Source organism: Pelodiscus sinensis, chromosome 25 (genome assembly GCF_052426305.1).
Source record: "Pelodiscus sinensis isolate ZL-2025 chromosome 25, ASM5242630v1, whole genome shotgun sequence".
Lineage (NCBI taxonomy): Eukaryota > Metazoa > Chordata > Testudines > Trionychidae > Pelodiscus > Pelodiscus sinensis.
The window spans coordinates 5,555,008-5,568,179 of NC_143076.1; the positions used below are offsets into that span (position 1 = coordinate 5,555,008).

The 13,172-nt window shown below is 45.4% G+C and overlaps 1 protein-coding gene across 2 annotated transcripts in view; it reads right to left on the reverse strand.

Moving 5' to 3' along the window:
* LOC102448929 (beta-galactosidase-1-like protein 2) overlaps positions 1-13,172 on the reverse strand; it is a 52,470-nt gene that overhangs the window by 17,514 nt on the left and 21,784 nt on the right. For both annotated transcript variants that reach the window (XM_075909378.2, XM_075909380.2), the window contains 3 exons: positions 12,580-12,661; positions 8,496-8,560; positions 3,215-3,299 (listed from right to left, as the gene is read on the reverse strand). In XM_075909378.2, the coding sequence (XP_075765493.2) occupies positions 3,215-3,299; positions 8,496-8,560; positions 12,580-12,661 (232 nt within the window). The remainder of the gene's footprint in view (positions 1-3,214; positions 3,300-8,495; positions 8,561-12,579; positions 12,662-13,172) is intronic.

Here is a 13,172-nt window from a genome sequence, read left to right on the forward strand (position 1 = left end):
AGTAGGTTTGCATGAGGTTTATGTTGACTGAATTACCCACAAAAAGGAAACCAATGTTGGCATGAAAACCAATTTGCTATGCATGTAATGTAATGACAGAACTACCACACAATCCTTGTGTCATTTTTACTACTTCTGTAGCATATGTATACAGAATAAAGTCACTTAAAATTGGCATAAGATAGGCAGCAAGGCACTGGGTTAGTTGCCAGGAGATCTGGGTCCTATTCCTGAATCTGCTCCCGCCTCCTTCTGCAGGCCTGCCTGCAGGAATGTGTGTGGAGGTAGGGGGCGCTTTTTTTGTAAATGTGGACCGCAATGTTTTAAAATGTAAAGGAGCTCCAAACAGTCATGCAATGGGTGTGCATAGGAAAGGTTAATGAAAAATGTGATGGAAACTGATTGGTAAAATCATTTTCTTATAACATATTTATACAGTAATAAAGGTTTTATAGAAATTACCTTCTGGGATCATGGCGGGCAGCACGGCCGCCACGGCCCCTCGCTCCCTCAGCCTCCTCTGCCTGCTGCTCTACCTGCTTGGCGAGGCCAGCGTGGGGCTTCCAGCCTCCGGGGCAGAGCCTGGGCCGTTCCTCACAGGTGGGGGCATCATTCCCCCGGCCCTGCTCTGCTGCCACCAGCGCTGCACACACAACCCCCCATAACACAGCACTCTCCCATCCCCCTAACAGAGTGGTCCTCACATTTTTTGGCCCATGGCCCACCTGGCTCAAAGCAAACCTTTCAGTGGTCCACCAGTTGCTAATGGAAACTCACCGTTAATTACATAACGACAGTCAAGCCATTATGCTAGAGCTACAGCTAGGGAGAATGGTTTCATTTAACCAGTAAGAAAGGAAATGTTAATTTAAATTATTAAACAGCACTTAAACTCTCTCATGGTAGTTTATCAAACTTCATTTTAAATAAAGTAAATAATTAATTTATGTCCAATACAAAAGGTTCCCATGTTTTATTTAGAGGAGGGGTGGGGAAACTTTTTTGGGTCTGGGGCCCCACTGACCCATAGAAAAATCAGTTAGGGACCACCCAAGTGAGAAGCAAAAAAAACCCAAACGAACAAAACCTCCAAACCCCCCCAACCCTCACTGATGTGGCCCCCAACTGAGACACTTGGCTCCTCTGGCACTCCAGCTCCAATGGGGGTGGGAGAGGGATTGGGTGGATTGAGGTTCAGGGCTTTCCTTAGGCCAGGTTTCACTTCTGGGGCTCCAGAGTTGGTGAATTTTGTGGACCCCCCAAGGCTCTGGGTTTGGGACAAAAAAGGGGGTTCAGTGTGTGGGACAGGGCTGCCAGCGAGGGGAATGAGGGTGCACAATCTGGGTGAGAGGTGGAGTGCAGGAAGGGGTGAGGGTGTAAGGTCTGGATGGGAGGTAGGGTGCAGGACCAGGCTGGGAGCAGGGTGTCTGGCCTGGGGATGGGGGCAAGAGCAAGGGAAGATGCAGCACGTGGCTAGAAGGGAAAGTGCAGGAGAAAGGGTAGGTGTAGAGTATCTGGCCAGGGGAGAGGGTGCAGGAGCAGGTTCGGGGTGTGGAATCTCAGCATGTGGGAGAGGTCCAAGGGGACTGGGGTCTGAGCATGAGGAGGTGGGGGCACTTGTCTTTAGGTCCCATGCTGCTCCCAGGCACCACCTCCTGCCGCTCCTATTGGCCAGATTCTGGCCAATGGGAGCAGTAGGGAAAACCTCCAGGCAGCGCGTCCACATGCTGCTGTTCCCCCAGCCGGGGAGGGAGAGTGCTTCTTCCCCCGTGAGCTGGATCACACAGCAAGGCTCAGGGCTTTGTCTCCTCCCACACCCCACCAGGAAGCCTGCATTTGCGCTCCAACCTTGTGGAGCTAGGGGGCGAGGGTGAGGCTGCAGTGCCAGCATGGGCTCCCCACTGTGGGGAAGTGGGGGGGCTGAGCTTGAGCCGCGCCCAGACGGTGGCCGTAGAGCCTCCTCTCACTTACTTGGGGGACCAGGGGAGGTGCATTAGCACCCTTTGCTCTCCCCTGCTTATGGGCCTGTTCTGTGACCTAGGCTAAGTCACTTCACCGCTCTGTGCCTCAGTTCCCCATCTATAAAATGAAGCTAATATGATTTCCTTAGCCACATGGGTGTTAGAAGGATATATTCATTAATGGTAGGGAGACACTCAGATTCTGTGGTGATAGGAGCCACATAAGTATGTAGATCATTAAAACAAAGCCATTTGACTCCCGTACATTTTAGAGCAGGTTGTGGTATTAAGTACCATGCAAAACTGAAAATTTAGCCAAGACGGTCTCAGAGTGGTCATTTTCACCAGTCCAGTATCAATTATTTTTGCCAACCTACAATACTGAGGTTCTTTCAAAACATCTTTCAACTTGGAATCTCACAGTGCATTGGGCCTTCTTCAATGTACATTCAAGTCAATGGAGAATCCTTCCTTCCTCCCCCCCCCCCCGACATCAGTGAACAATAATTTTTCTGTGACAGCCTGCACCCCTGAAAAGGCATAGAGACAGGAAAGGATGGAGGAGGTGAAAATAAAGCCCCGAACTCCTTCCTAATTCTTCTACAATCCACATAACTATCAGTTCTTCACCTTATTCATTAGCTCGTATGTCATATTCACATCCCCTACTTCACTCTCTCTCTTCAGACTGGTAAGGTCTTTAGGGCAGAGATGGTCTCTTTTCTGTGTTTGTACAGCGCCTAGCACAGCAAGGGGGCATGACCCAGCTGAGGCCTTTTGGAAATTAACATGATATCAAGATTGACTGCTAACATTAATGTTTTAAGTCCAGAGTAATTGTTTTTCTATAAAATCTGCTCTAGGAAATATTTTGGGGCAATTCTCAGGACTGTGTTATACGAGACGCCACACTAAGTGATCACCGTGATTTCTTATGGCCTTGGAATCTATGGACCTACTCTTTGCACTAGCTTGTTGACAGGCTGACTCCTAGAGCAGTGAAAACAAACGTCTTTGAAAAATGCCACCAAAAAAAAAAAAATCAAATCACATTGACAGGGATACAAAAGCCAAAACACATAGCAATGTTGGTATCCACTATAAAGATTATAAATTTACAGGCACTTAAACAGAGCGAGGGGTCTTCGCTGGATAGGAACCCTGATGGAGACAGCATTACTGCGCCATTATTTCCACCAGCAGCTTATAAAGCAATAAATCTTGTGTGTGTGATGGTAACATATGGTGCTCACCATCTGCATCAAAGATATTATGAGGGCCACCCCAGCTATCAAACCATCCAGTCCAATACTCCATCACCATCTTCGGCTTTTTTTGCTGTTATAAAAACAAAAGACAGAATTACACTGATGGGGTGGCATGGTGAGCGAATACTCACCCTTGTTTTCCAGAGGCACATCATCTGAGTGCTGCTGCGGGAAAAGGCTCTTAAAAGGGTTTCTTCACAAGCTGACTGAAAAGATCTAGAAATAAAAGCCTGGACAAGCAAGACACAGCAACGCGTAGGACAGATGGGCAAAACAGAGCCTGCAGCATACACAGTCTCTTACAAATACATCACGAGAAAGGAAACACAAAGCAATGCAGAAGAACTGTTGACACCAAATGGTTCCACATATCAAGGCTTTGAGCAACTGGAGCAAAAAAACCAAGCCAACTGCCATGGTTTAGTTTCTGCTAGAAATTCACATTTATAAATGCCTACTTACTGGCCATGCCACTGCAGTTTAAGAGTGTGCAGGTGTGCTGCAGCCAGTGCTTGCCAAGGTGGGAATAGCAGACTTTAGCAACTTAATGCCTTTTTAATGCCGCATATGGTGATGGCAGGAAAGCATTAGCCTTTGAAGGAATTAGGTCTTCATTAAAAAGCAATTTCTTCCCATTTGTTATGGCCTGCCAGCTCCTTTACCTCCTGTGGAATTCCACTTGGCCCCATCACACCAGACAGTACCACGTGTGATCAGATTTGTCAAACTCCCCACTCCGGACATTTACTTCTAGATAAGACAATTTCGCCTTGTGTTTGATGGGTGGGGGTTATCTGATGTTATGAGAGAGGGATAACGTAAGCAGAATTAAAGAAAATCATGTTCCACTAGGAGAATACAAATGCAGTTGCCTGTAATGTTTTTATTGCTCCTGGTTGCACCATGAGTATTCGATCACCTGATACTACAGTATCAGTCTCCAACAAAACAGTCAAAAAGGACATTTCATCAGCGGCTGGAGAAGGAGACCATGTCAAGGACAAACAAACCTGTAATTCAGACAGTAAGAGCATACAAAGTCAGCCCTCCAACTTCTATAATTAACTAGTGTTGCAGAGGGAGGGCTGTTTCCAAGGGTCACGCTGTACCTTGTGACCAGCACCGAGTAGGAGGAGGCTGGTGGAGAACATGCTACTTCTTGCTCTAGTATGGTATCATAGAATCACAGAGCTGGCAGAGACCTCAGGAGTCATCGAGTCCAACCCCCTGCCCAAAAGGGGACCAACCCCAATTAAATCATCCAAGCCAGGGCTTTGTCAAGCAGAGACTTAAAAACCTCAAGAGACGGAGATTCCACCCCCTCCCTAGGGAACCCATCCCAGTGCTTCACCACCCTTCTAGTAAAATAGTTTTTCCTAATGTCCAACCTAGACCTTCCCACTGTAACTTGAGACCATTGCTCCTTGTTCTGCCATCCATCATTACTGTGAACAGCCTCTCTCCATCTCTTTGGGACCTCCCTTCAGGAAATTGAAAGCTGCTATCAAATCCCCCCTCACTCTTCTCTTCTGCAGACTTAACAAACCCAAATCCCTCAGTCTTTCCTCATAGGTGACACGCTCCAGCCCCCTAATCATTTTGGTCGCCCTCCGCTGGACCCTCTCCAATGCGTCCACATCCTTTTTGTAGTGGGGGGCCCAGAACTGGACACAATACTCCAGGAGTGGCCTCACCAGAGCCAAATAAAGGGGAATAATCACTTCTCTAGATCTGGCTGGATCTGCCCCTCAATTTCCAAGCCCCTGTTAAGTGCCAAGCTGGAAAATGGAAAGATGAGAGGACAGACAGGCTACAGCCCAAGGATTCAAAGCATTTTTAAAAATATTTCCAGGCTGGCATTTAGGGGAGGAAGGTAATGGAGGAGGAAGAATAGGGAAGAGTGGGCCATCGAAGAGGAGACTGTCATAATTTACAAAATAAAATTTGGTCCCATTTCACTGCTGTGGCATCTCCCCACCAGGCTGCAAATTGAATGACATGTTCAGTCGCCAATTCCCAGGCCCTTTAAATCTCTAAGCCTATGTCTAGACTACGCAGAATTTTCGAAAGAGGACATGCAAATTCTGTGGGAATTTGCATATCTTCCAATCTCACTAAAGTAATCTGGATGCATTTTTTTTCAGGAAAAAAACCCCTTTCGGAAAAAACGCTCTTCCTTTAAAAAAAAAAAAAAAAAAGGAGGTTTACACGTTTTTTTTGAAAAAAAGGGTTTTTTTCCCCCTGAAAGATCCTCTTTCGAAAGTGAGATCAGAAGAAAAGATGCAAATTCGTGCAGAATTTGCATATCCTCTTTCAAAAGAAAACATAGTTTAGACGTGCCCTGACAGTACAAGGAATCTGGGGCACTCAGGTGAAACACTAGACTGGAGTGCTCCTCTACCAATGAGCAGTATTAAATAAAACGCCGCAGAGGCTGTATGCTGGGAAGGCAGGGGTTGCCCTTGGACGAGATCCCACATGAGGTACTCTCAGGAGGCTAGTATGTACCAGTAGGCATGTCTACAAACAGACAGAATCCCATTGAGTCAACAGCTTCCTGATCAGTTTTGGAACTGGATACCCACATGCTGTTCAGTGAAGTCTTTACAAGGAAAAGACTCTGAGTGCTGAATCACTCTGTGAGAGAGCAGGAATGAAGTTACTACTGTTCACCTGACACAGCCAAGACCCCACCTCCACTGCCTCTCTGGATCAGTTACAAAAAGACAAAGGTAAGTGGATAATGGGTTAATCCAGGGCTTGGTAGCCTTTGCTTAAATTTGATTTGCATCAGCAATCTAATACAGTTCGCCACCTTAGCTTACTCATACACCTGGCACTACCTGCCTAGGAGAAGCTCAGACTTGAAATGAACGTGTGAGAGTTGCAGATCAGGACGGAGGTGCATTAGCAGAGCTGGGTGGTACAGCAGGCAGTGGGGGCACTGCAGGTGAAGACTGGAACTTGCTGGTAAAGTTATACAGCAGCTAGGATAGAGACAGCAAGGGAGTAGCAAGGCAGGATGGCAAAACTACTAGGATACCAGAGGAGAGAGCGAACAGCAGCTATTGTACTAGGCCCAACCAGCCCATGGGGTCCGTTTCATGAACTCTATAATCCAGACCCTGTTTCAATTGCCCGAACCTATTGTTCCAAGGTACCTAACCAGAGAACAGTTTTCAAGACTGAGTGGCTAAATTATGGGGTCCAATTCTCAACCTGACAAAAAAGACTATTTAGGGATATGCCTAAAAGGCTGGTGGAGCCCTCAACTATGGTATCATGCACCCAAACTTCCCAGTGAAGCTGCTGTAATGAGCTACCATGTTGAATATGCTTTATTAGAGAAGACTGAAACCTCTATCGCTGTTCACTGCCCCTCCTTCCCCCCACAGGGGCTGCAGCACAGCCTGGTCGGCAGCTCACTGGCCCCTCCATGACCAAATGCTTCTGAAAAGACATTGCTCAGCCTGACTCTGGCTTGGCTCACTACGTCATAGACACAAGACTTATTGTTACCCAGATCCCAACACTGCTGTGACTGTGTGTGAACCAAGCAGCTTGGCAAACAGAAGCAGCCTTCAGTTGGCTTTGTGAGTTCACTTGATTTAAGAAACACTTAGCCCACACACAAAAATTGTGATACACAGGGGATTTAATTTTAAATTACCTTTAATCCCTCAGATATTTAGTACAAGTCCACGGAACCTTCCCATCACTTCCCCATTAAACACTTGAGTTGATAAGATTTCTGGCTCTCTGAGATAACTGGCTATAATTAACTTTTACAGGACAAAAGAGAAGGCATTTCATGCTAGGAACAGAATGATTCCAAGTTCCTGTGGGCATGATTCTCTTTAAAGGAAACCCACAAACATCATCTCCACGTACATAAAGAGCTCTCAAGCTGCAACAAAGGCAGCCTCCCAGCTGCGAGATCCAGTGGTACCTGCACATGAATACTCAAAAGCAGAACACACAGAGATCAGGAATGCTGCCCAAGCAGTCAGGTCCAACTCCCTGTTGCCAAGGTGAAATTATTCTGGCCTCTCTTCAGTGGCTCAATAGCTGCCTGAGTCATGGAACAATGGAAACCAGGTGGAGGGGAGTCGGATTAGGACCTGGAAATAGGATATCTGCTCACAGATCCCAAGGGCTCCACCAGCAGAACACTTCAGAATGCCATCCTCTGCCCCCGTAAGAATGCAAGAGGCACTCTGTTACAGGTGTGAGGGACATGCCTGCCGGAAAGGCTGCTGTGCAGTCCTGCCTTCTCCTGCCAAAACTTGACTTTAATTGTTTAATCGATCACTCAATATTAGAAAAAGAATTGCCAGACGTTCAAATCTGTTAAGTGCTTAAAAGGACAAACACAGACCTCATGCTGCAAATTCAATTCGGTCAAGGGGAATAATTTAATCACATGTCGCTGGTGGCTTTGCGATGTAACAAATCTCCTGGAGGCATCTCACTCTTCCTCCGAACTCGTTCCCACCCAGCCATTTTCTCAAGATGCAGCAGAACTACTGCCCAGTCTCCAAACACCATAGAAGGCGGGAAAGGAGGAGAAGGAAGCTAGTTGTTTACCCAATCTATAGCTAAACCTTCATTTTGCCTACAGCCCAGACCTTTCTACTGTGCTGCCAAAGTCTTTCATATTCCTGGTAACCTGGAGGTTGGCTGTGTCCCCTCAGGGTTGCAATGACTGCAACTCCACACTTGAAAAGCTGTGGTCTTCTGTCCTGAACATCTAATCCTTGTGACGCTCAAGATAAGCTCTGCTCCCAAACCCCAGTTTTAGGAGTATCCAGGATCATCACGAAATCAGGCTTCACCCATTATAGGCTGAACCAGAATCTTAAATCCAAATATTCCCAATCATTGAGGCATTCAAAATTCAAAGCTTAATCTGCAGCTTGAGTCTCTCTCTGTATTACACCAGAGCCAACCTCAATTGCAGAAATTCTGATGCAATGGTGCATACACTACCCCACCTGGTTTTCCAAAGATAGAACCCAGTTGCAAACACTTGCCAAGCTCCACAACCAAGTGAGAAAGCAAGCAGTGAGTGAGTACTGGGATACAGACTTATTAAAATCCTTCCCAAACTTCCACTGAAAAACAATAGGGAACTTTCAATTGACTTTAATGTGAATTGGCCCTATGGGAAGGGAGAGCCTGGAATATCCACCACAAAAGTAAGGTATCAGTGTTTAGATGCCGCTGTTTCAATTATAAGAATAGGCTGAACAAAGACAAATCTTACCTGTATTGTGTCCAGATAGATCAGGAGGGTGGAATCCACCTTCTGCAAGTTAATAGTGGCCAAAGCTGAGGGAGGGGAGGGAAAGAGCCTTCATTAGTATTGATAAGTAATCAAACCCCTCAATCGATGGAGTGTTTCTAAACACCAAGATGGGGCATCAACCCATCACCAATTCAGAGGAAAATAAGCCAACTCATTAACACAACATCCTGCAGCACACCTGAGCGCTACTTGGAGGTCTCCAATGTGAGTCCTGACCTACCATGAAGCTTCTCATCTTGTGGACTTCAGCAAACAGGGAAATAGGTGTAGGCCACATTTCTAGCTCCGAATGGTCATACATAGATACAAGAAATAAACTACAGCAGCCCACCTCAAGGGGGACCTCAAGGCTTAACTAGTGCCTGTAAAGTACTTGGAGATCCTTAGATAAAAGGCACTGCAAAGGAGAACTCTTATTATTAGCAATCATATCTGGATGCAATTCTAATCTCCCAGGCTTTAGCTGCAGGATACTCTAGTCCTGGCAGAGGCTTACTACTTAATAGTTTTGTGGGGGCAGGTGAACAAGAGTAGGGACTGAAAAACGACAATATGAACAAGATGGGTAGATCTCCCAATTAAAGTCTCCTTCTCAGCAGGGAGGCACACCAGTATTTCACCAGAAACAAGCCGACAGCTAGATTATGCTGGATGCATGCTGGTTGAAAGGCACTGCATAGTCCAGAAGAACAAGTGCAGATGGCACTTCAACAAGGACCTGCCTCTGGAACAGAATATACTGCTGCCCAGTCACCCAATCTTCATACCACCATCCCTCCAGGATTGAGGAAGAGCCCTTAACTTCTCTTGTCCTTGCCTAACCTTTAAGACACACTAGTCCAAGAGTCTGTGATGTAAGGAGCTAGGGTACATGTATTGTTAATACAGAATTATGATTTTTCCATAATAATTTAAAAGGGCTGGCATCAGCTGCAGCCTGTGTTTGGTCAAGCACAATGATTCAAATAAGATATTTACAAACATAAGAGCCAGCATGTCACCATTTTTACGTTGATTTTCACAGATTTCTGTAACTAATGTGCAAGCCCTGATTTTTTTCCCCCAAAAACAAGACATGTATTTACTACTGATGGAACACACTGATGGAGACAAGGTGTCCAGTACTGCTCCCAATGCAAATCAAGAACTACACTAAAAATGGTGGGAGACTGGAAAAATCGAGCTCAAAGCCTCAGACTGGGTACAGCATTGACAGCAGCAGAGTTAGTTTTACACACATGCCATCCAATGCACTTCAGACTGTAGTTGGAGGGACAGGCGTTTGAATTCTGCAGCCCATTTAACCCTTAGGTTCACTGCTAACGAGGCTGCCAATGAGTGCAGATTGTGATGGAGGTTTCTAGGGGATGAGGCCACCTGTCCACTAGGAATTAGTAATATATGCTGCTGACTGGCTAGCAAAGACACTGGGGAGCTAGAAAGTTAACTGACCCAACTAGCTAGGTTCTATGAAAGTTCTCCATCCCCCTCTTAAGCAGCTCCCATCTTCAAAGAACACATGCATCAACTTTTCCTAGGATAACCCAATAAATGACACCCCTGGCCCCATGCCTACTCCCTTGGTTTAAATTCTAATAGATAATCGGTGCAGAGATGCAAAGCCTGCCCCCAGAGCCCCGTCTGACCCACTGGGTTGGATGCGGGAGATTGTTGGGTAGGAGACACTGAACCCTACTCCAGCCTGTGGGGAAATACTGAAGCCTCTTGGTGTTGCCACGGTAGCCCATGGATTCCAGGAGCCTCTGCAGTTCTTGCACCTCCTTTCTTAGCCCACGTTGTTGGCTGATGGGTCCATGCAGACTGTGAGCTACAAGCTTCAATGCTACTCCCAGAGAGCTGCAGCACATGGTGTGTCCATGAGTATGGAGGGGGTGTACACCACCAGAAAGTTGGCTCCCACCACTGCACTAATTTGCAGCCACAGAATAGGGGCTTAGGAGAAAACAAGACAACTGGCTATGATGCCCTGGGCAGATGCCCTTCCATAATGGATATTCTTCTCTGCAAGGCACTTGTCTACCACTAGCACCAATGGGAATCATGCATGATTTTAAACAGAAACCAAGCCTCCACTGAGCAAAAGAATGAACCAGCCCTCAGGACCATTGCTTTAATTTCCTCTCCAGCTCCATGGCAGCATTTTCTCCTCTTATCTTTCCATTTATTTCTACAGCAGATTTTATTACCTTCCCTTTTGTGTTTTCACAGCCACCTTGCTGCTGCAGCAGCAGCATCACTTGAAACCCTAGTTATTCCGTGTTCCTGATTATTTGACATGTTGACTCTAATGAGCAGATTGTTATGACATCTAACAGGCAAATCGGTATCAAAGCCCTCTCATCACACAGCCCTCTGGAAAAGACAACTCTGCATGAAAGAAAGCTCCCAGGCGGTAAACATTCCCAAGGAAGGTGAGTGCTAAAAAGGGGAACTCCACCCCCACCCCTTTCAAATGCAGGGAGAGAGTGGCCCTGTGTGGACAAGGATGGAAACTGCTGTAAATGAAAGGAAAACTAAAACAGGCTACATTGAGTGCAACTCAATGGGTGCAACTCCACAAGCTTCAAAGTTAAACCAAGAATGCATTTGTCTGCCTCCCCTGCTTTTTTAGTTATTTAAAATGTAAGAGCAAAGAGTGGGGAAAATCTTGCATTTTGTGATCTCCATGTAGTTCTCTCTGGATTGAACATCAGCAGCACTTGTGACTGACTTAAGGAGTATGAACTCAGCCCTGAAACCATTACACAGGACAGTAATCATTACTCAAGTGAGTAACTTTGCTGAAGTCAATGGGAACACTCAAGTGATTAAGAGCTAGTTGTAGGATCAGGCCTGGAAAAAGCACCATCTCAATATGGTGCCGTATACAACCCCATCAAATACAAAACACAGAAACTGGAGCTGATGCACTTGGGTTTCTGTATTTCTGATATAACCCACACACTTGCTGGCTGAGGCGTAATGTCCCATCTAGTGGCACTGAAACCACTTACAGATAGAATAATGACTCTGTTCTACAGACTAGGCTAATAGCCGGCTGGCTTTTGGCTCATGTGTTATAGGGCTAACGCAATAAGCTCTAAAGGTCTCCAATTTGATTCTGTCAGTATATGACGGGGGTCTGCTGGAATTACATGGCAGCAAAGCAGATGCCAAGATAAGTTTTTAGGGGTTATTTTCAGGGAGATTATAGCTTCTGTTTGGAGAATTTCTTTCTTTCTTTTTTTTTTTTTTTTTTTTTTAAAAGAACAGTACTTTGAAGCACCAAACTATTTCCTTTGATTTATGCCACAAAAGTTAATTTGTCCCTCCCCACCCCAAAAGCTCCATGCTCCAGGGACAAATGCTCTGCCATGACAATAACCTAGGGCTGACCAGTAACCTAGGACTAGCGCCCCTCCACAAACTATTTTCAACACTTCTAGAATGGCCAATTTCTGGCTTTTAATGAGACCATCTTTTTTTAAAACCTAAAGACCAAAGTCCTAACAAAAGATGATTGCACTTTTAATAAGTGTTAGGATATCTAGTGCTTATACGTAGGTATTTTTAATATGTTAAATTGAAATAAATAGCTACGGCAGTATTATGAGTATTAACCACAATTTCAGCCTCTTTGTATCTGATCTCTCATCTTCCAAAGAACTCCAAAGTAAGTTGCAGATACTCAGCACCAAACAGGACAAGTTTTCTATTTGATTAAAATGTATTATAGCCAAGTGGTTCATCCCTAACAGCCCTTGACTCTTCCACATGGTCTGGAAAGCAATATATAGCTCCTCATTACTCTACTGTCATATATATCCCAGGAAGTACACTGAAAAGGAGCATGCACTAAGCACTTTGGGACTCTTTTTTAGTTCTATATTTGTACAGCATCTCACACAATGACGCTTTGGCCCTTGACTTGTGCTCCAATGCACTCCCTCAAAGCAAAAACAATAAAATAAAGATTTTCTTAAGGAAATGCACCCCTTCTTATTTAAGGCAGCCTTTTTTCCCCACCTTGAAAAGCACATACCTCCTTCCACATAGCCAGAAGACAGTCCATCCTTGTTGTCAGAGGTCATTAACAGTTCAACAATCCCTCTGTCTAACAGGGCCTAAATAAAAAATTAAAACATTCAGGGGCCTGAATTTAACATTTTACCTACACACTAAGGAGGTACAGTTCAGCATTGTCTTTCTTCAAGGTGGAGAGGAGGAGGCTAGGGGACAGGCCTCTTATCCTGTCCATCCACTGAAAGAAATGGGAGGAGCATCATCTGGGCCACAGTTGTGGACTTCAATGTAAAGCATTATGCTACTTTCTGGCCAAAATTGACTATGTAAACATCAACCCACATCTTATTCCTGTTTCCATTTAAGTTAATGGCAAAATCCCCATTCATTTCAATGGGAGGAGGTGCCTTCCCTTTCACATGCTGTCATATTTTACAAGAGGAGAAATGGTTGAAGTACATATATTATGAAGATCCTGCAGCCCTGTATTTTGCCTCTCTTCATTCTTACCCGAGATTCTTTACTTGACCAGACTTTGGCTGTCCCTCTAGCCTCTCAAATTTCAGGACCACATATCCTAGCCGGGCATTATTTTGAACATACTGTAGCCAG